Below are 25,290 nucleotides of genomic sequence, written 5' to 3'. Positions count from 1 at the left end.
CCAGGAACACGAGGAGCTCACTGGAGGGAGGCTGAACTGAAATGTCTCTATTTGCATCTCTGGCTTTCACTCCCCCCTGTCACTGTTCAGGCTGCAGCTAATCTTGCTTTAGTGGCCTCTCCCATGAGCACCTGCAGATCCTTCCCTTCCACAGTGGTGCCAGTGTCAGCCCTCTGGTTCTCAGCTAAGCCCATTAACGGGCAGTATTTCACACATGATAAATAAAATTATAAATAAAATCTCTTCCACTTGTGCTAGTGGGAATAAGGAGGGCACTAAAATGAAGCAGTTTCCAAGGGGAAGCTTCCAATTAAGACACTGGTGGTGAAATGTATCGCCAATTACTACCATTTTATTAAGCCATTTGTTTTTCAGTGCAGCTTATGTAAGGCTGGCAAGCAACCTTTGTCTATTTGCTTCCTTGATATACAGCATTTATTAATTGGAGGCCACTAAGATGTGAGCAACTGCCACCCAAGCAAGCTAAAATTCATGCAGCTATCACCCCACTTTTCAGCACAGTTAGGAAGAAAACACTCTTTTCCATGGCCTTTGCAGTACAAAAGAGCTGGTAAATGACTGTGCTCTCCCGTGCCCCCAAGCAGATGGAGGAGAGGCCAGGGCAGCTCTTCCCAACCCCAGCAGACTGCAAGATGCAGGGAATAAGTGACCAGATTAAGGCAGGGAAAGCGGAATTCAGCTCTTGCATAAGTGGATTCAGCTCTGCTGACTTCCCTCCACCACCAGAAGTGCTGCTGGGGGCTGTAGTAGCCAGGCTGGGGCAGAGCTCTCCAAATTACAGCGTAGGTGGTTCCAGCTCCTCTCACTATTGACTCTGTTTATCATGGCTGTGCCCAGCATGGCCCCACGCTCTGCCAAGCTTTTCCCTCTCCCCACACAGGGGTCAGCTGAGGTAATGGCCTGTGTGTGCCCAGCACTGTAATTTTAGCTGCTCAGTATCTCACACGTGGCTCAGGCAGGGCTGCTCTTGGCTGGGCTGGCATCACTCACCATCCTGAAGCCAAGCCCCACTGATGCTGGGAGAAAGAGCCCTTCCTACACCATCTCTACCAATCTGCCCTGGCACAGACAGGGTAAAACCAGAAGCTGGCACAAAAATAGTGGAGGGGGGGGGTAAAAAAGGTGCTAGCTAGCACTACCAGACTCCTGTTCAATGAAACAGGAGATGGGAGGCAAGGTATGTATTTATAGGTTTCAGTACTACCCAGTTATTTTACTAGGAAGCCCTAGGCCTTGCTGGGGCAGGAATTTGAACACAGTGATTCCTGGAACAGAGAATGATGGCAAGCATTCCTTATTCTTCTTCGTACTGGAGGAGTTGCTCTTCCATCCCTGATGCTGGAATGGTTTTGTGTGCCTTCTCAGGTCAACACAGGAGGAGGGCCAGCAGGACTCTGGAAGGGATGCAGGTAGACAGGCTCAGTTTGAGCCTCTCATCAAGAAAGTGTCCCTTGGAAGCCCACTGTGTAATGGAATAACCCAAGGTACCACAGTGAGCAGTCTCCTGAAAAATACATTAGTGCTGGAGACCTGCAGTCCTGCAGTGTTATCATCATCATTTATTTATCCATGACACACAAAGCTCTCACCCAAAATGAGTCCATTTCCCAGCTATGGCTTTAGCCTTGCTATGGCTCCAAAGCCAAGAAACAGGCAGGTCAAGCCATGGGCTTAAGATGGCACAACACAGATGAAGCTGATGCAAACAGCCTGTCTCCTCTTATCTCCCAAGTCTGAAGCATCAAATTTTGCTACTCTATTTTCCAAGTATTATTTTCCAAGGCCAACTTTTTAAAGACAAGCAACAAATCTGCCTTATTCCCCCATGATCTGGGATGTACTTTGCCATGCAAACCAGCATGATGAACGTTAGCTACTAAGATCAGCACTGGTAAAATTGTGAGGCCTTTGGGCATGGGCTCCCCAGAATGCTCAGAACAGCATCTCACCTGTCAGCAGCAGCTGGGTAGGCAGGGACTGCTGGGGAGCATTTAATGAGCTTTTCTTCCCCACCCCATTCCCAAGCCAAACACAGCACTTTCCATGGCCATGGCAGGGAGGTGGGTGCCAGCCTGCTGAGCCCCAAGGAAAATGAAACCAAATCCTGGCACTGCTGCAGTCTGAGGAGGTCGTGTCTGGAGTAGTTTTGTGTTTCATCCTGTGCTGGCAGGGCTCTCAAGCAGTTTATTCATGTTTACTCAGGAATAGCACAGATTGCAGCTCACGTCAGAGACAAACTGACTTTGGAAAGCTGGGAATTGCCATTTACACAAAGGCCACTTCAGAACTGACGTCCACAGCACAAAAACCAGCGGGCTTGGATATAAATTTTGGAGGAGTTTGGTAGTTCAAAAGTGGAGATAAGTGAAAATGGGGAATGCAGGCTGTGCAAAGGACTCAGAGGAGAAGGACTAATCCCTACAAGCACAGACACGCTCTCCTCTTACAGCCCAGTTTCATTTCTCCCCTCGCCTGCACCATGAGCCAAACAACAGCAGGGCAGCGGGATCCACACAAGGAAGCTGATTAGTTGTAGGGATTAATTTCTCTCTTAGTAAGAGGGACTGCCTCAAAGGTGAGCAGCCATGTTTTGGGCTGTTTAGGAAAAACAGAAGGTCTGCTTTCTGCTCACACAGACTATCCAGCTCCCACTATGTGGTGGCATTTTTGCTTTAAGTTGTTCTCTTTGGGTGTTTTGCTCCCTCGAGCCCTCCAGTTCAACCCAGAATATGCAGATGTCCCAGAGTTAATGCTGGTAGAAATCTGCCTTCTCCCCAAATCAAAAAAGGAAGTACTTAAAGGGAAAGCACAAGTCATTGATAAGAGCTCCAGCTTCTTGACAGTCCCTTCTAGTTATCTCTTGGAGCTGTCTGAACTGATAAGGGAAAAGAAAAATCCATATACAGCAATCCATTGAACTTTCTGCATATGTGGCTGCATTAGCAGCTCTGCCAACTCAAAGCTAACTTTCTGCTTAAAAAAAGGCCTTCCAGTTTTTGGATATCTTATCTGGAACTTATCTGGAACTGTCTCTGTACCTGGCTGAGGTTTTCAGAGCAGGCAGGAGGTTCTGCTTTAAGAGCTCAGAGATCAAAAGGAAAGACCACAGCAACAAAACCAAAATACCCTGACAAATCACAGCACTGAGCAGCGAGGTAACATACACCCTGTTGGGATGAAAGCAGTTCTCTTCCCCTTGGAAACTGCAGCAGTGTCCATTTCCATGGAGGTTATAGTGTTTCCCCCCTAAGAGCAGGATGGACACAAGCAGTTGCTGCCCTGACACGTGAGAAATGGGAATGTGATCTGCAGTCAGGTATTGCAGGTTACAGGAGGGACTGCACTTTGGCTGCTCACAGGTTTCCAGAACTGCCAGGAGCTATTCCCAAGGCTCTCAGCCTCAGGGAAGCCATGTGTGGAACAGGACCACCAGCTGGCTCTTGGAATCACTAAGAATCCTGAATTTTTGCAGTGTAGGGGAGCAGCAGTGTCTGCAGAGAGAGAGAGAGAGAACACCAACTCTGGCTATCCACTGCTGCCTGATTTTCTCTGGGCCACATCACTGCTGGTATAAGGAATGGGGAAAGGCAGGTGGCCAAATATTTTAGTCACCTCCCTGAGTGACAAGCCAGGAGCATGTGAGGACAGGTGTAAACACGGGGTAAACAAGTGTCTACAAGCAGCAACAGTGGAAAAATGCTTACTTGGGCATCAGCATCTTGTTTTTCTCATAGAAGAGGCGGAGATCCTGTGGGCTGCTGGCCTGTATGGGAGAGAGAAACCAGTACATGAAGCAGCTGACAATGAAGGAAAGGGGTTAACATTTCTATTTCACAGCAGCTCTGAAGAGCAGAGAGGCACTTTTCAATTGCTGGACCAGCACAGACAATGAGAACCTGCAGCTTGCTTTAGATTGAAAAGCCAGCCCTGTGCCAGAGTGAAAATACAGTATTTTAGCCTGCTGCCATTTTGTCCCTGACCTGGTTCTGTCCTGCTCTCCCCTTCCAAGGGCTGAGCTTCACTGTAGTGGGCTCTGATGCTCAGGTTTGAGCTGGCCTAATAGCCTCCCCCAGAAGACTAAATAATTGCATACGTGAGGAGCCCCAAATGGTGAATGGCAGATCCTGCTGGGAACATGGATTAATGCTGCAGGGCATTTAGAAGAGGGGCAGGGAGCCTGTTGATGGGCAAGAGGATCTGTGAAGAAACAGCAACTGAATTAGGATTTTCTACTTTAATTCCAGGAAGCCAGAAGGTCTCAAGCCACAGCTCCTGTTTTATTTGTGCAGTAATATACACACAACTGCGTGGGATGTTGGATGACAAGATTCCAAATTCTGAGAGATGAGATTAAAAAAAAAAAAGGGGGGGGGGGGATTGGCACAAGAGGTTTATGGCTGAGGTTAAAAATAAAATCACCAGTAGAGAGGCACAGGCACATAAAAATCTGCTAACACAAGTTCTCCATTTGTTTTCATGCAATGAATAATACAGGCCAGTAAATTAACCCTACTGTCTCAAGCTCTTCTGCTTAGGCTGAGTCTCTTTATTAAGGCAGAGCAGGCTGGCTGGCATGACACAGACATGAAGGCACACATAAAGAGGGGAGGAAGATCAGAGACATTCATCTGCAATCAATTATTGGTGCAGCAGAGTGTGTAGGAAAGTGTGAATGAGGAGGCAACAGGCAGCTTCTCCTGATGTTCAGGGCAGGCTCTAAAAACCCTCGAGCCTTCCACCTACTTCTATTTCTAAATTAGAAGCATTTAAGGTCAATTAAGATGCTTAAAATGGCAAATCAGACAAGCCAATCTGCAGATGGCCATCAAAATACCACTAACAGAGCATGGCTAGAAAAGCAGTCACAGAAGATGCTGTTTCAACATCACCTACTCCCTCTGGCTGAAGATGAAAATTGAGGATAACAGAGCTCAGTAAAAAAAACCTCAAGAGAGAGCAAAGGAGAGTCTCAAAAGCTGCTAATATCAACACACTTGTGTAGTACTCATCAGGACAGTATTTTTTACACAGCTTTACCAACAAAAGCTTCACAACTCTCCTATTGATTTGTACCAACAAGTGCTATTGGATTCCTAAAGGAAGCAAATAAAGATTTCCTGGTTGTCTTTTCTGCAATAACACACCCTCTGCCGTTCACAGACACAGCAAGGACCCAAACAGAAGGTGCCAAAATACTTTCTCCACAACCCATCAAAATGAATGTTCTTTAGCAAAGCACCTTGTTACACAGGTGCCAAACTGCACCAAAACTTCCAATTGCTTCCACTCGATTTGATTTGGTTCAGGAAAACTCCATTTTAACACCTTTCCCCTTGCAGATTCTTGGGTCTGTAATTTTTGGCCAACTTTAAGGAGGCAAACCCACACTGCACCAAATGGCCTGGCCACACTGCTCTGTGTGATGAAAAATATGCCTGACAGACAGAAGGTACAAGGAGGAGCAGAACTCCAGCACAGGGAGGGAAGGGCTCATTCACATCAGAGAGACACAAGCCTTGGCTCTGTGCTCTGGTCATTTCCTGTCGCAACAACTCGATTGTTTCACAAACACAATGAGGCTCTGATCTACTTCAAACACTGTTTTGTCAGACATTTTCCTGGCAATAAAGACAGAACATATTAAAAGCAGCTCATATATGAAGCCCAGCTCATTAGAGAGGGTTTCCATGCACTGGCTTGGACAGAAACAAAATCCTCAATGAAGTTCCCCCCCTCTTTGTACAAGTTGAAGAGATATCCCTGTAGGGTTATTGTTCCTCCACATTCTGCTTGTCTCAGCACCATCCCCAGTTGCTCCTGCACACCCAGACACTCTCCTTCACTAGGGCTGTTCCCTAGAGCCCATGATAAGCTGGTCTCTAATACAGATACTGGGGGAAGAGTCATTTTATAGTGAGTGCCTAGCACAGATAACCATGGATCACCATTAATTTGGTAAAAACAACTGCATCTTCACATAACTTTATTATTAATCAAATGAGTCACACTTCTGTTCCTGGCAGAGGGCTCCCAGGCTCACAGTAACATGCCCACTGCTCTCCTGCTGTCACCATGCATTTCTAAAGCACTAGGACCTTCAAACACTTTGCTCACCTCTCCTTTCAATAAATAGTGCTGCTCTGAGAATCATGGAAAAAATACACAACTATTTGTAAGAGAGTAAAAATGCCACTGGAATCCCTTCTTCTAGGGAGCTGAGGACTTAACTTGAAACCTACCTTCCAGGCAGACACACCCTGCCCAAGAAAAACACCAGAAAAAGCACATTTTAAGCAGGTAACAACCAGATCATTCGAGGTACACAGAGCCAGCTGCTACCTGCAGGACAGCATCCATCTGTCAGAGCCAGGGATGCAGAACTGACAGCTCAGCTTTCCCCAAGAACAGGAGACACACCAGCAGGTCAATTCACACCCTCAGTCCCCCTCTCGTGTTACTATGGAGCAGCTGCATTGGTGTAACTGGTCCTGTTTTTGTCTGTCCTTTCTATATATAGAGACAATTGGACAAATTCAATCATGCCAGTCTGTTAGTTTGTCCCCAGCAGCAGTGGAAATATGTTGAGCCAACAAAGGCATTCAGCACAACCCTGCCAAATCCCACTCGGTGCTGGCTGCAAGTGAATTGCATGTGAAAAGCAGGCAGGGGGGTGTTTCCAAAAGCACTCAGCACTGGATTTGTTGTGCTTGGGCAAAGGCTGGATGCAAAAGCCCAGCACTCAGACAGAGGAGGGCCAGAGACATTCACACCTTCCCTGAACAGCCCTGTCTAGTCAACACTTCATAGCAGGTGTGTGGTATCTGCTCTGTCCCTTGAATCCTTTCCTTGGAGATCTGGAGGTGCAGAAAGGGGATTCAGATATGTTAGAAAGAAAAAAAATAAACAAGTAATGATGTTTCTAGCTCAGTAGTTCCAGGGAAAAGCTTGAAAACCTGCTGCAAACACCCTCTGCTTGTTAAGACTCCCACAGCGAAGTGGCTGCATTTGGGGGACCTTAAAGCCCCAGGACCAGAAACAAGAAAACAAAAAACCTGACCCCTGAACCTTCTTCTTTGGCTGCCTGTGGATGTTTTCCCTCTCTCTGCTGCCAACAGAGCAGGATGAGACCCACAAACGCTGGTCCAAAAGCCACTGACTACAGCAGCAAGTCAATCTCTGTGCCCAGTCTCAGCAGAATAAACCTACCACTGCCAGGAATTCCTGTCCCCATGGACACAGGACAGTCCAGAGGAACAGATCTGGGAACAAAAGAGTAGCCTGCCTAACAAATTCTAAGTATAAAGTCATCCCTTCCCTAGTCTTCCTCAAGGCTCGTTTCACAACATGGCAGTTGCTATAAGTGACACATAATCCTGGTACTTATCCAGACAGAATTAACCCAGAATTAAAGCAGTGAACTTGGTACACCAGACTTGGAAATTAATTTTTCACCTAACAGCTAGCTGGGACAAGGACATAAGCAGGCAGGTTAACTCTTTCAGAGCTGCCAGACCAGGCAGAAAAACTTGCATTGCTTCATATGTCACTTCCCTGCTCCCTGGCTCCACAGGGCACCATATCCATAAAGAGCTGGAAGATTCATGCAAAGGCTCAGACAGCAGATAATCAGGTTTTATGGTCCTTGGATGATCTGATGTCCAAGGGGACCCATGCTACTGCCAGAGACAGCTCTGACACAAAGTACATGTGCTTGGTGGTGAGTCTCCTTACCAAGAGCTGCCCAGTTTTAAAAGGGGTCACACAACAGAAGCCACCAGAAATATCACTGTGATTCCTCCCCCACAAAAAAAGAGAGATTGAGGTCATTTAACTAATCATATTTAAAACACCATCTGACAAGGACTAGATTGGCTTTAGATTGTTTCAGACCTTGTGTAAATCTTTTCCTTCTCTGCCTCCAAGCTTTGCTTCTGGTTGTCACTTGTTTACACAGTCTGCACCACCCCACAGTGGGCACAGGTAAGGACAAGTGGAAACCACTACCCTCCCAAGGCACTTCCCAGTATTGGTCAGCATGACCAGGAAAGGCACTGCTCAAGTCCTGTCCTCAGTGACAGAAATGCAGAGGTGTAAGTGCAGACCACTTATTAGGCAAGGCAAATTAACAATTCCACATTAATACAGTGCTCAGCAAATCTGTTTATAGGGATTATGAATCCCATTAATCTCATCCCTATGGCAGTCTCACTGTTTTGTTTATGGGCATGTTTAATACAAAAAGCTCCTTAAGAAAGCTTCACCAGCCATCCCACCAACTGTTCACATCTGAGCATCAGCAGCTTCTTTCTCGTCTGCGTGCAGTGAGGCAGGGAAGGGACAGGAATGGCTCTGGGAAATTGCCTTGGGTGACCCAGCTATAGTTAATTTTAACTCTGAGACAGCCAGAAATCACATTGACACACATAAACACATCTCTGCCTTGATTTAGGACACTTTCTGGATTGACAGCTGCCTCAGCCTTTCCACACATTTGATCTTTTCTCCGTCTAACCCATCTCCCCAAAGCCCTATTTTATTTTTAGGCAGCTCCTTCCTCCTCCCTGCAGATAACACTGGAGTCTCTTTGGCTTGCAGCCTCCTGGAGGTGCCTGGTTGGCTCGTGCAGCAAAACAGCCAGAGCACCCAAACGCAGCATGTTTCATGCTCCAGATTCCCATGGGAATCTCAGCCAGACAGGGATGAGGGGCTGTTCTTGCCAGCCTGGGAGGGAAGGCACGGTGAGGATTTAGCCTGAAGAGGTTAACGTCAGAAATCCAGTTCCTGGCTTCCCTGTACAACTGGGTCTGCTGGTGGCACTGTGTGGAATCAGCCTGTTCCCTCCCCACCCATTTGGAGACATCTCTCCCAAAAGCACTCACTGCTATTCATGGTGTCCCAATCACCCCTGTCCACTACCCCTCTTTTCCCCTAAAAGCCCTGTAAACAACAGTTTCTCCCCGATCAATGACCATCAGCAAATTCTTACAACACAGTCATGCCAACCAAGACAGAAAGCCAGTTAACCTTTAACCAGCTTCCCAGCATCTGCCCTGGACAGGCTCCTTTCACCTGGATCTCACAGCTCGAAGGCAATTTGTGACACACATGGCCAAAACAAATAGATGGGGCACAGAGAACCATCTGGGCTGAGCTCCTCTTTCTCCCTGATCAAACAAATCTGCAGCTGCTCCCGCAGTAACAAACGGGTCTGGCATTGAGCTTCAAAATACAAACTCCAAAAGAGGAAAGGGCGTGGGGAAAAATTAAAATAGAGGAACAAAATGACCCCCATTCCCAGCCCAACAGATGTTGGATGAATATGGGAAAGAGAGGTTATTTAGTGAGGCAAACACAAAGCAAGGGTCAGGAGCTGCTGGGAAGGGACTGAAGTGTCCCTTCCCTGCCCAGCCCAAGGCAGGGTTTGCCATGGCTCAGTCAGAGGGATGTGGGCACACAGGAGTGTTCTCACCCCTGTGTGAGCCTGAGCACACACCTACAGGCAGAACACTGATGGTTTTCTGACCATCTGCCCTTTCAAAACCTTGGCTGGAGAGCTGAGTGGAGCTGATTAATATTCAATTCTATTTCCTGTGGAAATATGCTCTATAGGAACAAAATGTTTTCAGGAGAACATTTCTGTGACATCCCTCAGTGACCAATGATAAAAGCCACCTGTTCTTTCCACAGAAATCAGGTGCTCCACAGTTGTGTGCAATCTACTAAGCAAAGAACACCCATGATAAAGTCACCATATTAAATGGTAACTAAATAATTTGAATGAGCACAGTATCAAGGTGCCTTTAGAGACTAAAAAGCACCAAGTTACAAGGGAGAATGAATGCCAGGCTCTCCTATGCAGCAGTCAAAGCTTGCTTTCTCCTTCCCCACATTTTTTTCTTAAAAGAAAGGAAATATTTGTGTGTTGTCCTAACAGTCATTTTCTCCTCTCAAACAAAGAGACCAACACCAATGAACAGAAGCCATTCAGAAGTTTCAGTGCATTTTTTGGGGTGTTTATAAAAAAAGAAACATGCAAAGAAAATGAAGCCTTGCTCTAAACACAGACCAAGCTGGTGGACAAAATATAAAGCACTGGGATGGAAGATTCTTACAGCAGCAGGGAAAAAATTACCCTGAGGGAGAAAAGTGTTCTTGGCTCTAGACAAAACCAAAACAAACCATTAGTTTACTCCTGTATTTGCCCACCCTTTCCTGCAACAGATTCAGAACTCATTTTATCCTCCCTGATGATGTAACTGCATAAACATTCCAGGTCTCGTGTGAAATCCCAAAGAGCTGTGAAACTGAAGCTCAGAAAATCCTGCACTTCATAAAATTTGCTTTATTAAATGAGTAGATTTGTCCCCAACTGCCTTTTTTTTCTTTTTTTTTTTTTGGTGCTATTTGTTTTTCTTTCCTTTTTATTAATTTTGGGGGTTTGGTGGGTTTTGTTTGTTTGGGGGTTTTTTTCTCCATTTTGTTTTGTTAGGGGAATCAGGATAAAGAGATGTCAGGACATGTGAAGAGAGAGCCACAGTTCACACGTGCCCTAAAGATCTCAGGAAATGAAGAAGCACTCCAGAGGCACGGAGTTGACATATCAGCATGCAAATATGAGATCTTTTTCCACAGATTAGAGATTACAGAGCTCACACATTAGAGAAGCAAACAAGTATCAGCAATTCAAGCATCTCTGCTATGCTTTAAGACAGCAAGGAAAAAAACCTGACAAGTACAATACTTTAAAACAGTAATTGCAGGGGAGAGTCTGGAGATCTCATTCAGCATGGAAGAAGGAAAGGAACACAGAGTGTGGCACACTAATGACTGGGACCAAGAAAAAGACACTGAGTATAGAGGAACTCCAGCTATGTATGATTAAAAATATGTGAAGTAATCCTGACACATGCATGAGGCCGTGGTGAATTTCTCCACCATTCAAAAATTTAAAATCAGAGAATGCTGTTCACTAAAGATACGTTTCAGCTCATCCAGAAGTTGTGGCATTTAAGTACAGGGTGGAGTTTTACAGGACTGTGTTGTATTAGGAGGGGTTTGGACCTGATGAACATAAACATTTCAGGCTGGAAGGGACTGCTGTGAGATGACAGATAAGATCCTTCTGATAAGATTCTACTTAACTGCTTTGAAAACCAAGTTGATTCAGCTGCAATACACCAGTTACCACCAAATCATCCTGAACATTAACCTGCAATTACAATCTTCCTTATTGTCCTTCCATACACAACAGAATTATAAGTTATACACTAAGCACAGTTGTAAATAGGCCTGAAAAAAAACCCACTGCTTTAACTGATTCATGGTAATTTTCTCAATAAATGACCCTTCCTAAGGATTCATAACTGAGAAATACATTTCAGTGAGATATAGACCAGAAAAGAATCATATTCTAGTTAACACATCCAGCATTACAACATATAAAGCACCACACTGTCAAGGTGTTGGACAGCCAGACCTTCATGAGGCTGCATCTAGGGGAGCTGACATACAGGAGCCTTTGAGTAACCAGATTAAAGGGAAAAAAAGAGATTAAAAAAAAAATCAGGAAACAGTCAGAAACATCAGATCTAAGCAACTCACCTGAAAAGGAGCCTTTCCTGTTAGACACTGATAAATGATGGTTCCTATACTCCAGAGGTCAGCTTTGGCATCGTAGTGTTGTGACATAATGACTTCTGGTGCCTTTTTGGGGAGAGAACAGAGATTACTTTTATAAGAAGTTGCAGCTTTTTTTTTTAGCAGCTCCAACAAAGAGAAGTCACTATCATGCTTTAAAAACTCTTGAGCTAGATCCCCCAATTACCACAAAAGATTTGCTCCCAATAAGACAGTAACACTATCTTGAAAGGGCCAATTCCCTAAGTGGGGGAAGCAGAGACTTTCATTCAGGAATTAAAAAAAATATTCAAGTATCAGGTATTTTGGGCAAACTCAGTACTTTCCCTTTTCAGTGCAGCATTTTCTGCTGAATCCACCTGTGCTCATAAGAAGCCTCATTGCAATGGCACAGACAAGGAACAGGTAAATGATCAGGAGCAGCCAAGGCTCACAGGTTAAGCTCCAGCCTCCATCCTGAGCTGCTTCACTTGGGCACTTTCCTCATTTAGCCCAAGATGGCAGCACATTAATTAAGCTCCAGAGCCTGCTGCCGAGGTCACAGTTTGGGTTCAAAGGCAGCCCCTCTGTGCTTCAGCCCAACAGCTTGAGCCCTGCTGTGCCTCAGACTCTGGGTTCTAATCTCAGCCCATGCACTTAGCTGCTCCCTGCCAGGCTTGTTCCAGAAGCTGGAGACAGTGCAAGCCCCCAAAGCCCCACGGCTCAGGAGGAGTGTGCCTTAGGAGCAGCAGCAGAGGGGGACAGAAGGGCAGGCTGGCTAATCCCACGTGTTTATGACTAGAGATTTCATTGCAGTGCTGCCAGCATGGAACAGGATCAATTTTCTACCTCTGTTAGAAGTAAAGGCCACATATAATGGAAAAAAAAATAATGGCAACAAACAAGTTGTGGACAAGAGCTCGGTTTGTCCTTAAGGGAAGCAGGCATGGCACCAAGCAAAGCCAAGGACACAGGACAAGAACTGCACAAGGAAGTTTCAAGTCTTGCATGACATGGATCATATTGGGATTCACACAGAAAGCTCATTCTGGTGAGGGTAAAATACCTTTCTTTTTTAAAACAGCAAAATGAAACAAGCAGCAATAGGCTGTGACCCAAAGGAGGGAATCAGGGCCTGCATTGCCAGCAGATGTTCCCAGGGCTCCTGCACAAGATTTACAATAGCAGCAGGGACAGACTTCAAACACTCCCTAAATCCCGGTCAAACCCTCCCTCCCCTCGTCCTCCTTCAAATCCATCAGTAAACACAGAACAATATGACACATTGAGATTCCTTGATACACCCAGAGCTGTTTAAAATAAAAATAAAAAATAAACAGAAAAATATCATCACTAGCTTCCTCCAGCCCTTTCAAAATATAAGCTGGGTGTTTTCAATTACTTTCACGAGCAAGTCCGAAAAAGTACCACTAAAAATAGACAATTCAGGAAACTCTCATAGGAGAAGAGAGTTACATCATCTTCACATATAGCATAGTTCAAATAAACATCAGGCTTCAAAAAAGGGAGAGGAAGTCTGTTTTGCTTAAGTTAGTACTGTGGAACAGACTACCAAATGCACCACCCCTGTGCAGTGCAGCACAGCACAGTCCAGCCTAACTCTGCCTAAAGACTACAGACAAAAAACTTTTAGAGTGGATTAGACCATGTTTCAAATCAGGTGCCTCCTGCCCCAGGGCACCTCTAAAAACTTCAACCCAAGTTGACCCACATCATGTTTTTACTTTGAGCTCAGACACCCACACCCACAGGAACTATTACATGACTACCTCTGACATTTTTATTTCTGTCTAGTTTTGTCATTTTTAATTTCACTGACTTGGTGTGACACCGAGACCTTGCACAAATAACAGATAACCTCATCACAACCTGATCCCAGAGTGGGAAGTACAGAGGGGGTGAAGGGATCAGTTTGGTTTCTTATACACATTTGTTTCACAGTCTAAGAAGTCATCCTGGAAACAACTAGTTTGGTGAAAGAGTTGACTGCAAAGGCTGAGGTGACAGGAGGTTTTTGGAACTGCTCTGTCTCAAAAGGACCTGCTGAAGCAGGGATTTACTGAGGTTCCTCTGCGGGGAAGCAACACCTCAAATAGCCAGATATGTGAAGTATCTCCCCAGCCCTCACTCTTCTGCTGTTGCTTTGCTCATAGCAGAGGAAATAGATTGCACTTCCCAATGCCTTCAGGGGAGAGGCCTAGGTGACCTCTGGGAGATGCAGCTTCTGGGAGCAGACAACAATCAATAGTCCATTTATTTACCCAAAGCTCATCTGAAAATTACATGACAGCACAGGCACCCATTGTCTGCCAGACCTTTAGGAAGCCCCCAGGTTTCTGGTTTCTGACAAGTAAATAAAATTTCACCTTTGGGGGAAAGACTAGAGAAAAACAAAGCCTTGCTTTTGGGGAGCAAAGCAAGAACACCACAGAAAAACGTGTAGGCAAACCACACTTACCATGTACATGGGTGAACCACACAATGTTGCTGCCATCATATTGTTCTGCAGATACCGGGCAAACCCAAAGTCAGCTACAGAGAGAAAGAGAAACAGGGCAGGGTCAGACACCAGTTCTAGAGAGGCTGCACCTTCTCCAGTTGATTCTTTCTGCTTTCCTTTCACGTCCCATCAATCTTCACAGCACCTACCCCACCTTAGCAAGACTTTGATAGCTCTCTTCTTAAACACCAGCATCCTTGTGCTAGTTATTAATGCACAGTACAGACACTAGAAAAGGACAGACCAAGCCACAAAAGCCCAGAAGAACAAACTCCCATCTGTTTTCCAGGGATAAACAGTCACTTCTAGTGACTGCACTTTGAACTGTCATCTGGGAGAGCTCTCTTGGCTCCAGTGAGAGTGTGCCAGTTCATAACTAACCAGTTCATCTGCTGCTACCTCAGCTTTCCATTTGGGGAACTGAAAGTTCCCCTCCATTCAAAAGGCTCAGTGTAACAGACACCCAGGACAAACCACTTCCCACCACCATCCACACTTCCTAGCCCAGCCCTGCTGAAAGGGGTCTTCCTCTTTTTCTTTAGAAAGGTTCCAACAGTGCCATCTCCAGCACTAGGACAGAAAGCTGAGCCACAGCAGAAAAGCCAGGGATAAGGAATACCAAGATAAATTACCTCTGCAGGTTACTGAGCATCTGATCATATGATACTTAGAGGTTCTCTCAAGGTTACCAGATATTTCAAGCTACGAGACTGACACTGTCATCTGTCACTAATGAACTGGTACAGCTAGATATTCCCTGGACCATGTACTCCTCAGGGTTGCAGGGTACATCACACCCAAGAGCAGCTGTGCCTGCAGTGCTCCTGCCTGTGTTTGAAGCTCCCAGTCCCTTCCACCTCTCAGATAACAACTCTGCATTTCACAAAAAATTAAAAAAAAAAAAAAAATCAAAACAAAACAGTCAAAGAGGCACCAACATTTCAAACTTTTCCACTGGACCTCATTTCTCAGGTGAATGAAAGCATTAACGCTTCCTCCACAGCACAGGGTTCAGGTGAGGAACAGTTGTACCTAACTGGTCTCAGCTTCAGCTCAGGAGCTGTAACACAGCCAAAAGCTCACGTGTGAGGGTTGTATCATCCAGCACTCCTTTCTGAGAGACCCCAGGGGATATGTGTGCTCTGTAACTGGATTTCTGGAGCATTGGTCCCAACTACTAGTGGTCCATCTCTGCCACTTGCCTGATGCGCAGAACATGAATCTCTTCAAGATGCAGCTGAGAAACCTGCCTCTAATTCAGTTTGTGAAAACACCCACTTTTGGGTGTGCCTGACCCTGCTCTGTGCTCTCTGAGGCCAGCCAGGAGAGCAGCTACTATCAGGCCTTCAGGCACCCACATTTACCTCAATACTATTAAAGTAAGAAAAAAAGTCACCACTTCTGCTTATTTCTTGGTAAGCTTGGAGATTACAAGCCAATTAGAGCAGGCTGGTGTTTGTTTTCACTGAGGGAGCAGAGCAGGGCCTCCCCAACTCCTTTGTGCTAAGTCTGTGTCCTGGCTGAGCTGAAAGCTTTTGCTCCTTCTGCCTGGAGCCAGCTGAAGGCTACATCCAGCAGAGGAACTCAGTGAGGAAGATGAAAAGTGTTAGGGAATTTTAAAAGAAGGGTAGCAATCCTTTTCTCCTCCCAGACAGCTCCCCAAAGACAGATTGAGGCTTGCCACTTATCCATCACCAAACCCTCCCGAGGATGCTCAGGGTGACATTTGTAATGGGGTCTCACCGATCTTTATGCGGATGTTGTTGGGATTTGATTTCCTGCCTCCAGCGTAGGAAAGGAGGATGTTCTGTGGTTTCAAGTCCCGATGGATGATGCCTTTGCTGTGCAGCATTTTCATGGCACCTGCTATCTGCTGGAGAAAGAGCCTGATGGTGTCTTCACTAAGTGTCCGCATAGCTGGGAAGGAGGGGGAAAAAAAAAATGACCACAGATGAAAAACTTACAATGCCAGTTCCCTGAGGAGCCCAGAGGGCAGATTCTCACAGCAATTAGCTGTAATTTGTCATCTTTATTTCCACGTATGATGTCTTTTCCCCACACACCATTTCTGAATGATTCCTACAGGCAACAAGGGAGAGCGTTTGCATTCCCAGCTTATTCTGTGGTCAGGGCTGTTTTCAGCCCCAAGTCTCTCATGCTGAACTCAGGCCAGCACTGGGTGATGAATTTGGGTTATTAACTGCAGCCAAAAGTGACATTTGGTGAGGTTCAGGGCTTTCCTCAGCAAGAGCTGCCAGTCAGATCCAGACAAGCAGTAGGCAGGGCTGTGGCTGCCTCTGAGCTATGGTCAGAGCTTTATCACAAAGACTAGGTCTAAAGGTAGAGCTAAGAGGAAAGGTAATTAGGATTAGGATTTATGCCTGCAAAAGTCATTAAGGCTTGTGCTGGGCCTGGAAAGGGGTTGGTAGGTTAAATTCAGTCAGTTAGAGCACATGGCCAGCAAGGATCTGTAACTCTGGGTATGAATCCAAGTCTAGGCCTAACCCTGCGCATCATAACCTGGTAGACCAAACCAGAACTCTAATCCCAAACCCAGTGTTTGGGTGAACCATGGTCCAACACCTAAACAACACACCCTTCCAAGTGACCCCTTCAAACCCTCATCTGACACCCTCCATTGCATCCATAAACGCAGCAAAAATGTCTCAGAATGCTTCCATAGGCAAATTTTTTAAAAAGAATATAACAGTAATCCAAAGCTAATATAGAAGCTCTGAAGTGCCCTCTCCCAAGATATGGGCTTCCCAAGAACTGTGATGTGAAAATAAACATCAAGGAGATTAAAATAATGTTCAACTGACTCTTCTAATCAGAGCAATGCAACATCAGCTCTCGTTATTTTAAGAACTATATGTATGAAACTCTTGCCAAAGCTGGGAGCAGCCTGCTGAACAAACCCCAGGATCAACAGTGCTACCAGCCTGCCTCCTTGTCAGTCACTGCGCAAATCAGGCTTCAAGCAAGCACCATTCCACCTAAATAAAATAATTTCTTTTGTAAAAGGTCCCTGTAAATTAGCTGGGACTTCATTAGTGTTTTTCCAGCTGTTCTCTAGTAAAGACATTAAAACAGGCTGGCAGGAGCTTCAAAACACCACTCTACCCAGTCAGCTAGAAGGGAGGAATCCTTATGAAAACACAGCTGAGGCTGCACACAGCTTTAACACAACACAGGAAATTAAAAATCTAACTTTTAAAATACGTGCATGGGAAGCAGCAAGGGACACAGATAAGTTAAACAGCACTTAGAATAGAAAATAAACTCCCACCACTCCCAAACCTCACTGTTCTGGGAGGAGGCACAAACACAGCTAAAGTGTCACCAGAGCTATCAGGTGGTCCTGGACTCGTACACGTGAGACCAGTGCACGTGGACACAGTTCCTCTCCCCTTGCTGGGCCTTTTTCCTCGTGGACTGGCACTCAGCTGGAATTCATGAGACTCCTCTGCAACAAGGGGAGATTCTGTGAAGGGATTTTAAGGATATTAAGAGGCAGCTCAGATGCAAGTCTTCAAAACCCACTTGCATCTTCTGAAAAAAAGCGCTGCCTCATCTTCAACAAGGCTTTCCCCAACCTCCTGCTGACTTATCTCAGTGTACTCAGTCCCATACCATTTTCTGCCTATTAAAAGTCCAACATCTCTTAGCTGTGCTCAGTATTCTCTCTAAAAAGGTCTCAGGAGTATTTCTGTGATTTCTATTCAAGGAAATCTATTCAGGAACGGTTAAAACACCACCTTTAAACAAAACAGCAAGAATTCCATCTTTTTTTTGCCCAATTCAGCTCAGGCCCAGGAACAGACAGGCTGTCTCATCTCCCAAACACGAAGCAAGGCTTGAAACTTGGCAATTCTTATTATTAAGCCAACAGGCAATTACCAACTCCTGGCTAAACACACTCTGCCTCTAGCAGGGAAACTGTTGAGAGCCTTGTCCTGACCTGCAGTCCCAACAACATGCCATGACTTTGAGGTGTTACCCTCCCCTTTATATAATTTGGTGGCTATAAACCTAACACAGAACCAGCCACCGGCCCTCAGCAAACCAGCTGAGCCTCCCTAATGTGGATTCTAACTCTTCATAATACTGAAAACAACACTGCTACCAAGATCAGAAAAATCCACTCACCCATAGAAAATAGGGCTTCTAAACTATTAATTTCTGCACAAATTAAGCTTTTCCGCTCCACAGAACTCTGTACAAAGCTCTCAGCCCTGCAAAAGTACTGTTTTCCTGGCACACACAGAATCTAAACTGGTGTCTTGAGCCTGCAGACAGATTCCCCAGCGCAACTGCAGTGGCAAAGAGCAGCTACCACGTTGCAGTGCAGCAAAATCAGACAGAGAGGTCTGGATCCTCTGCCAGCATTAAATCCCACAAATCCAGGTAGGAAGGCAGGACTGTGAAATTAAAGTGCTGCCCCCAGGAACAGAGGAGGGACAGTCAGCTCCTGGGGGAGTGCGGGGGGCTACCCTTTTACCTCCCTCCACTGACAAACAGGCTGTAACACAGGAAACAAAACTCCTTATCTCCCACACTCAGCCCATCAGTCTGCTGTGTGACAGCACCAATCTGCAGCTGAAGGACAGAGACATAAATACAACTGACATTTTCAGAGACTTCAGGATATAGGCCTGCGAAAGATCTCCCAGACCAGCTACCAACAGCAGAGGGTAGAAGAAGATACAGAAAACTCAATCAATTTTGGTGCCATCAAAAAAATAAACAGTGTAGAACAAAACAACTCTTCCCTTGCTGCATCCCAAATAGGGAACTTGCACTTCTGTCCCTGTAAAAAGGGGATATTCTCATCTTCATCAGGAAACCAAATACTAAGCCTGCACTAAAGTCTGGGCATCCCTGGGGATGTCTGTGGTGAGCAACACATTCTTGCAGAGAGAGCTGTTTCACAAGCCCTACTTTGCCATGACTGAGAAGCAATAATATCCCTGTGTTTATTTTCATGGGCTCCACTTCAGTGAGGAGGCACTGTGCCTTCTGCCTTGGGAACAGCGGCTGCACAGGTCAGTAGATCACAGCAAATATTTACTCTGGGTCAGTGTGGGGCCTCTGTGCCTTGGAGCTCTTGAGGCGCAGAAAAAGGATGAAGCGACCTAAGAAGTGCCCTGGTCAGCCTGTGCTGAGATGTTCAACCTGCAGGAGGCTGCCAGGTAAACTGTAGTAAACTGTAGTAAACAGCCCTTGTCAGCTGATCCAAGAGTACACCCACTGATGTTACATTACAACACCATTCTGGAAAAGTTATTTAGGAAAAAGAACATCTCCTGTTACCCACAGGTGTCACAAGTACCTCTGACATGGGCCCAATCCAAATCACACTGAAGCCTGAGATGAAGCTGATTTATTTGGGGCCTGGCTTGTACCTACCCCAGAGTTCCACCCATGCACAGCATGGGCAGCAGGACTCCTGTGAACTCTTCTGTACAAGTCAGGAGATAGGCTAAGTCCTGTCATAGATATTTCTTAATTACCTGGCTGCAGAGGGGAAAAAAGCTACACAGCAGTGCTTCACACCTCTGGTTTGCAAAAGGGTCCCACTTGGGATGGACTAGAAGGATCACAGCTCCCTGCATCTGTTGTGGTCAAACCAAGAAATATCCTGCTCTGATACAAAAGAAACAGCTTGGAGAAAGGTCAAAAATACTCTCCTGTGAAGTGCCCATAACAGCCTGTGTCAATGCCAACTCACAGAATTTAAGAAGGAATTTTAGACCAGCCTCCTCTGACCTCCTAAGTACCTGAGGACATAGAATTCCAGTTATTCCTGTACAGAGGATGGTCACTTCTGTAGCACTCCCCAAAGCTCTACCACACACAGAGACCTGCCACTCTCAGCTCAAAACATCCCCGTGATGGGCTTAAGTTAAACCAACGTGCACAGAGATCTCCCAGGAGGGAAACTGCATTGTACCAGTGAAGGACAACACCAACAGAGAAGCTGTGCTGAGACACAACCTTGGGTTGTACCCAAGAGATGGGTCTGGCCAACAGCACTGCAACGTGCACATATGCACGTCCTCCAGTTATGAAGACAAGGAGAATTACAGTGCCTTTGGATTCAACATGGAATTACCATATTGCCTAATGCCTGTAATTAGAGGGCAGAATGGATCTGGAAGCTTACAAGCAGCTCATTCAATGAGGAACAGGGGATTTGCATGCACAGCTTGGTTAAAGTGTTACCAGCACAAATGTCTGAGGAGCCAGTGGAAAGGAGATGCTGCAATTAAACACCCTCACACAATTATCAGAATAACTGAAGCAGCACAATAACTGCTCCATAGGGATGAGCCTCCTGTGTGTAGCACTGAAACACCCTGGAAGAAATCTAAACTTTCCAAGATGAGCATTCAGTAAAAAAATCACTCCTGTCAAAAGCACCCTGAGTGCCTGCAGAAGCTGGAAGAGGAGATACCCCAAAGGAGAGTGCAGTGGAATGGAGAAAGCTGACACTCACATGTAGGCTCTGGGATCTGGAAGACCCAGATCTCTGCAGCAGTGATGGAAGTAACTAACTGCAGTCCCTCACTGACTCCTCCCTCTGGAAATCAGTGCCTGCTGGGTTCTCTTCACTGGCAACCAGCAAGCAAACAGATGTTAAGAGTTAAAATAAAAGTAAGCACCAGTTTCTCAGTCACAACAGCTGCTCTTTAGAGTTGTCACGGTAATGTATTTTATTGGTAAAAACAGAGCTAAAGGTTAACTTTCTCAATTTAACTCAGGCAGAGAAGGATCAAATCGTACCCCAGGCAACACTCAAACAAACCCAACTGGGGTAAAACTGAATTTTATTTGGAAAATAAAATTCCCCATCACTTTCTCAAACTAACCACCAACTTCCCAAGTAATTTCAATTGATAAAGAAGGAATTGAGCTGTATTAGCAGCCTAACTAACTGCACGCTTCACTTTTTTCTTGGGGTTTTTTTGGCAATGGGGGTTGGCTGAAGGGAGAAGATGACAATGCACACAGAGAAACAGCAGTATGAAAAGAGAGATTTTCTACAGATCCCTGTTTCTGTAAGTCATTTGGCCAGAAGCTGTGTTCTTGCTTACCCACACAGCTTTGCCAAGAAGAGTGCACAGCCCAGTGCTTTAACAGCAAGGTTCATTTCGTGGGCATGAAAGCTAAAAACTCTGGCTTTCAAAGCCCATGCATTGGTAAAGCTGAAGTTTCACTATATTTAAAAAGCATTTTATGAATAAAATTTGCACTTGCATTCAAAGAGAAAAAGAAGGCACCAAATACAAAAGCACCCTCAGTGTTCATAAGTGTACCATCACCACCAAAGACACTCCTTTTAAAGCACAGCAATACCCAACAGATGCAAAACACCATCACTTACCTAAGACAAAGCATACTAAATGTTTTAAAAACCAAATGCCTGTTACTTCTATCTCACCCACATTTTAAACAAATGAAACACAGGAAAGGCAAAATATTCCTTTTTTCCCCCCCTTCAAGTAATAAATTCTTTCTGAAAATTGAAGTCCACAAGCATAATTCATTAGCCTGTATAAATAGAGTGCAACATGGTAGCATCAAGCCCCAAATAATCATTCTAGGGATACCAACACTAGCTGTGGGGCAAATGTAAATTTAGCTTTTAATCCTTCAATTTCTGCCATTTCCAGGCATCACACAGCTCAATAAGGAGCCTCAAGTATTATCCAGCTGACTAGCTTTTAATTTGAACAATGTGAACAAACTTTGTTTAACCATGACCCAGAGCCACACATAAAATGAGATTACTAAATGTAAAGAGACAAGTTTAATCTTCTAGTTAACATGCAAAACATCAAGAAAGCAACTTTAAAGGAAAAAAAAAATCAGTCAGGGCAACAAAAAAAATAAAAGGCTGTGTCTGACTGCCACTAAGTACATTGAGAAAATTACCTTGCACCTGAGTACCTAAAATAAATAGGATAACACGTTTAACAAAGGCCAGGATCCTGTACCTTTGCCATGTGCTCCACTGAAAAATATCTTGGGAGACTGCAGCCTGAGTCCCAGCAATGGAGCTGGCAAAGCATTTTTCATTTGGTTTGATGGCAGAGACACCCTTGAGTCTCATCAAAAATTATTCAAGGCACCACAGTCCCAGGTACCTGTGCTGTAGTCTCCACAAGACCCTGAAGTCAGTAGTTTTTGTCACCCCCACAGCATTAGTGGCTACACTACAGTCACCCTCAATACACTGAAATAGAAAATGTGTTCTGCCCTAGATGTGGGAACACCCTTAGGGGTAAACTTCAAGAATGTGAAATATACTCTTGGGATCTCATTTTAATCCGACCCTACAGAACTGCAAGGCTCCAGTATAAACAGCTTTTTGCCAGTGACCAAGAAAAGACAAACCCTGTCCCCAGCAGTGTTGAAATATGTTTAACCTGTAAGGTCATTGTAACTAAAATACATAACTACTGACAACAGTCACTACTGACCTGCATAGAAAGGACTATAAAACCAGTTTTTATTGCAATGGATTCTCAGTTTTCAAATGATTACCAAGGGTGAACCTCTCAGAAGAGGGGCAGTGATACTCTTTATTTTGCAGGAATTTAAAAAGGAAAAAGGATATACAATCTGCTTACTTAGATCTTGTACAAGCCCCAGAAACCTGAATGAGCTAAACCAGTCAGTATTTCCTTCTGAATGCAGAGGATATTCTCCATACTGTTCTACTTACTGTGAAGGTAGTCAGCCAGGTCACCACCATTACAGTACTGCAAACAGAACAGAAAGCTCAGTTAACGTAAGGCAAATCAAAGATTAAAAAGAAAAACAGTAAACTTCACTAGGATGGCAGGCTCATCACAGTATTTAAACACGTGTCAAAATACATATTCGGAAGTTGGCAGGGAAAACCCCATTCCTGTGGGTTCCTCCCTTGTCCCATTTCCCCCAAATGTTATGCTGCATTATGATACACCAGCATTAACCAGCTCTTGTGCACATCAGAGAGAAAGGTAAAACCAGAACAAAGCAGAAGGGTCACCACTGGAGACACCACCAGCGAGCTGGCTGAGGAAAGCCTGGGAGCAGCCACAGCTGGAATTCCTCACATCAGTGTTCCACATCATTAAGAAAAGTCAACAAGACCTCAGTGTGAAAACTGCAGAGGACAGAAAACATTCACAAGCTTTGCAGGTAAAGCTGTGTCGAGAAAATTCTCTCCCCACGTATCTTTGGAGCAGATGCCACCCAGGAGCACCCATCTGACCCCTGAGGTAAAACGTCTGACTGCTCAAGCCTGTGCCAGCACGACCTTCTGACAGCAGCAATATGAAAAAATCCCTCTGCTGCTATCTGCACCCACACAGCTCTGCCTCTCAAAGGCTTGCAGCTGCAGATTAGATTAGCAAAGCATCACAGGTGAGACTGCCAGCAGGAAGAACCACTTGTGAACTCGCCGGGTCTGCTCAAAACCAGCTTAAAAAAATGAAAAAAGAGGGAGGGGAAAAAAGGGTAAAAACAGAAAAAGAAGGCACACACTCACCTCCATAACCAAGTAGACAGAGTTTGCCAGTTCCTGGGGAAATAGAAAACAGAAAAATAAGGGATTTACGCGTTGAAATATTTCACACACTTAATTGCTGCACTTACATTTAAACAGATAATCTGTGCTTTTTTATGAGTCTGACTGAAGAGGGGGTAAAAACACTATTGGTTAATTCTTGGAAGATTGCTTACTTTGAAAAATGTCATGTATTTAAGCATGTTATTGCTTTCTGAGTGTGCATCTGTTTAACCAAGCTGATCTCCTGTATTGTGGCTTGGGTCTTCATGTCCTGTCTGGCCCTGGGGATTAACAGTGGCACGCAACACAGATGCTGGCACACTTCTATCTTAGAGCCTTAATCACTTCCACATTTAACTGGGCCCTTTATAGCAGCTATGCCCACATGAGCAGCTCTGCTCTGAGGAGAGAGATAAGAGCAATGCAACTTTGGGACCTGCAGTTCAACCCCACGGCTGAAAAGTGTCCAAGAGATTCACCTTCAGTTGCTGGTAAAAAACGGAAGGATCTGGGGTAAAAAAATGCAACATTGGCCAATCAGATTTTCCACATGCATTAACAGAGTGCCATTAGCAGGTGGGTAAAGCTGTCTGGATTATCTTGGGGGTCAACACCAGCTAAGACCAGGCCAAACACTGGTCTTCCTACGTTCCTACTGGTGCTGCCCTGTGATGCTCTTCCCACCTTAAGAGTTTACCTCCTGCCTTAGCTGACCCTCTCCCCCAGGACTCTGCCCTTAGGAAACATGTACAAGCCTGTATATCCACAGTACAATCACAGGATAGTGTGAAGTCCCCCACAACCATACAGCACGTGGCAGCTGCTGCCTGGCACGTGTCTAGCAGAGCCACCAAACTACTGGCAGAACAGACATGAAATCTTTCAACCCTAGGTAGACCCAGAAGGCCTAATGACTAAATCCTGTTGTTGAACAGAAGTCAGACAGAAGCAGACCTACTACATAAAAACCTGTGAACTAAGTCACTCCTAAAGCCTGCAAATTGGAAGTCACTCCTCAACTCAAGGCCCAGCCAGGGACATGAGCTGGCAGCAATTGCCTGAGTGGGCAGAGAAGTTCTATAAGTAGTGGCAGAAAGCAAGAGACGTCATTTCCACGGCACTGGGGCAGCATGACTTCACTTACAGGCTGGTTAGATACCTGCCCACCCAAACCCTCTTCTGAGCCCAACTATCATTTCAAAATCCCCAGCATCCACCCTACCAGCTGTTTGGTTTCCAAGCAGTCTCCAGTGTCTGCTCTCAGCCCCTTTCATCTTGGTCTGCCCACAGGACTCTCCCTCCTGTCGAGCCTGTACCAAATTGCCTCCCTTTGTCAACGCCTCGAGTCCTCTGCACCTCTCATCCTTTCTCCTCCGTCCTCTTTCAACCCCACAATGTAAAATCTGGGTTTCCATATGTTGGCTGGAAGACTGGTTGGAGGCAGAGGGGGAGAGAGGAGGAAGCTGAATTACCTGTGATTTGAGAGACTCAAGCCACAGCTGCAGGGGGCACGGCCACCTTCCCCCAGAGGGGCTCAAGGCACCGGGCAGCCCCGGGTTCAAGTGTTCCC

The 25,290-nt window shown here is 45.4% G+C and overlaps 1 protein-coding gene across 7 annotated transcripts in view; it reads right to left on the bottom strand.

Moving 5' to 3' along the window:
• The window catches only part of ULK1 (unc-51 like autophagy activating kinase 1), a 79,737-nt gene that overhangs the window by 38,620 nt on the left and 15,827 nt on the right, over positions 1-25,290 (bottom strand). For all 7 annotated transcript variants that reach the window (XM_027689582.1, XM_027689587.1, XM_027689585.1 and 4 more), the window contains exons 5-10: positions 23,700-23,732; positions 22,890-22,926; positions 15,902-16,075; positions 14,117-14,190; positions 11,623-11,724; positions 3,726-3,784 (exon numbers count right to left, since the gene is read on the bottom strand). In XM_027689582.1, the coding sequence (XP_027545383.1) occupies positions 3,726-3,784; positions 11,623-11,724; positions 14,117-14,190; positions 15,902-16,075; positions 22,890-22,926; positions 23,700-23,732 (479 nt within the window). The remainder of the gene's footprint in view (positions 1-3,725; positions 3,785-11,622; positions 11,725-14,116; positions 14,191-15,901; positions 16,076-22,889; positions 22,927-23,699; positions 23,733-25,290) is intronic.

This window comes from Neopelma chrysocephalum, unplaced genomic scaffold (assembly GCF_003984885.1).
Source record: "Neopelma chrysocephalum unplaced genomic scaffold, ASM398488v2 Primary Assembly neopelma1_77, whole genome shotgun sequence".
Classification (NCBI taxonomy): domain Eukaryota; kingdom Metazoa; phylum Chordata; class Aves; order Passeriformes; family Pipridae; genus Neopelma; species Neopelma chrysocephalum.
Note: the sequence above shows the minus strand (reverse complement) of the source record. Positions and strands in the feature narration are given on the sequence as shown.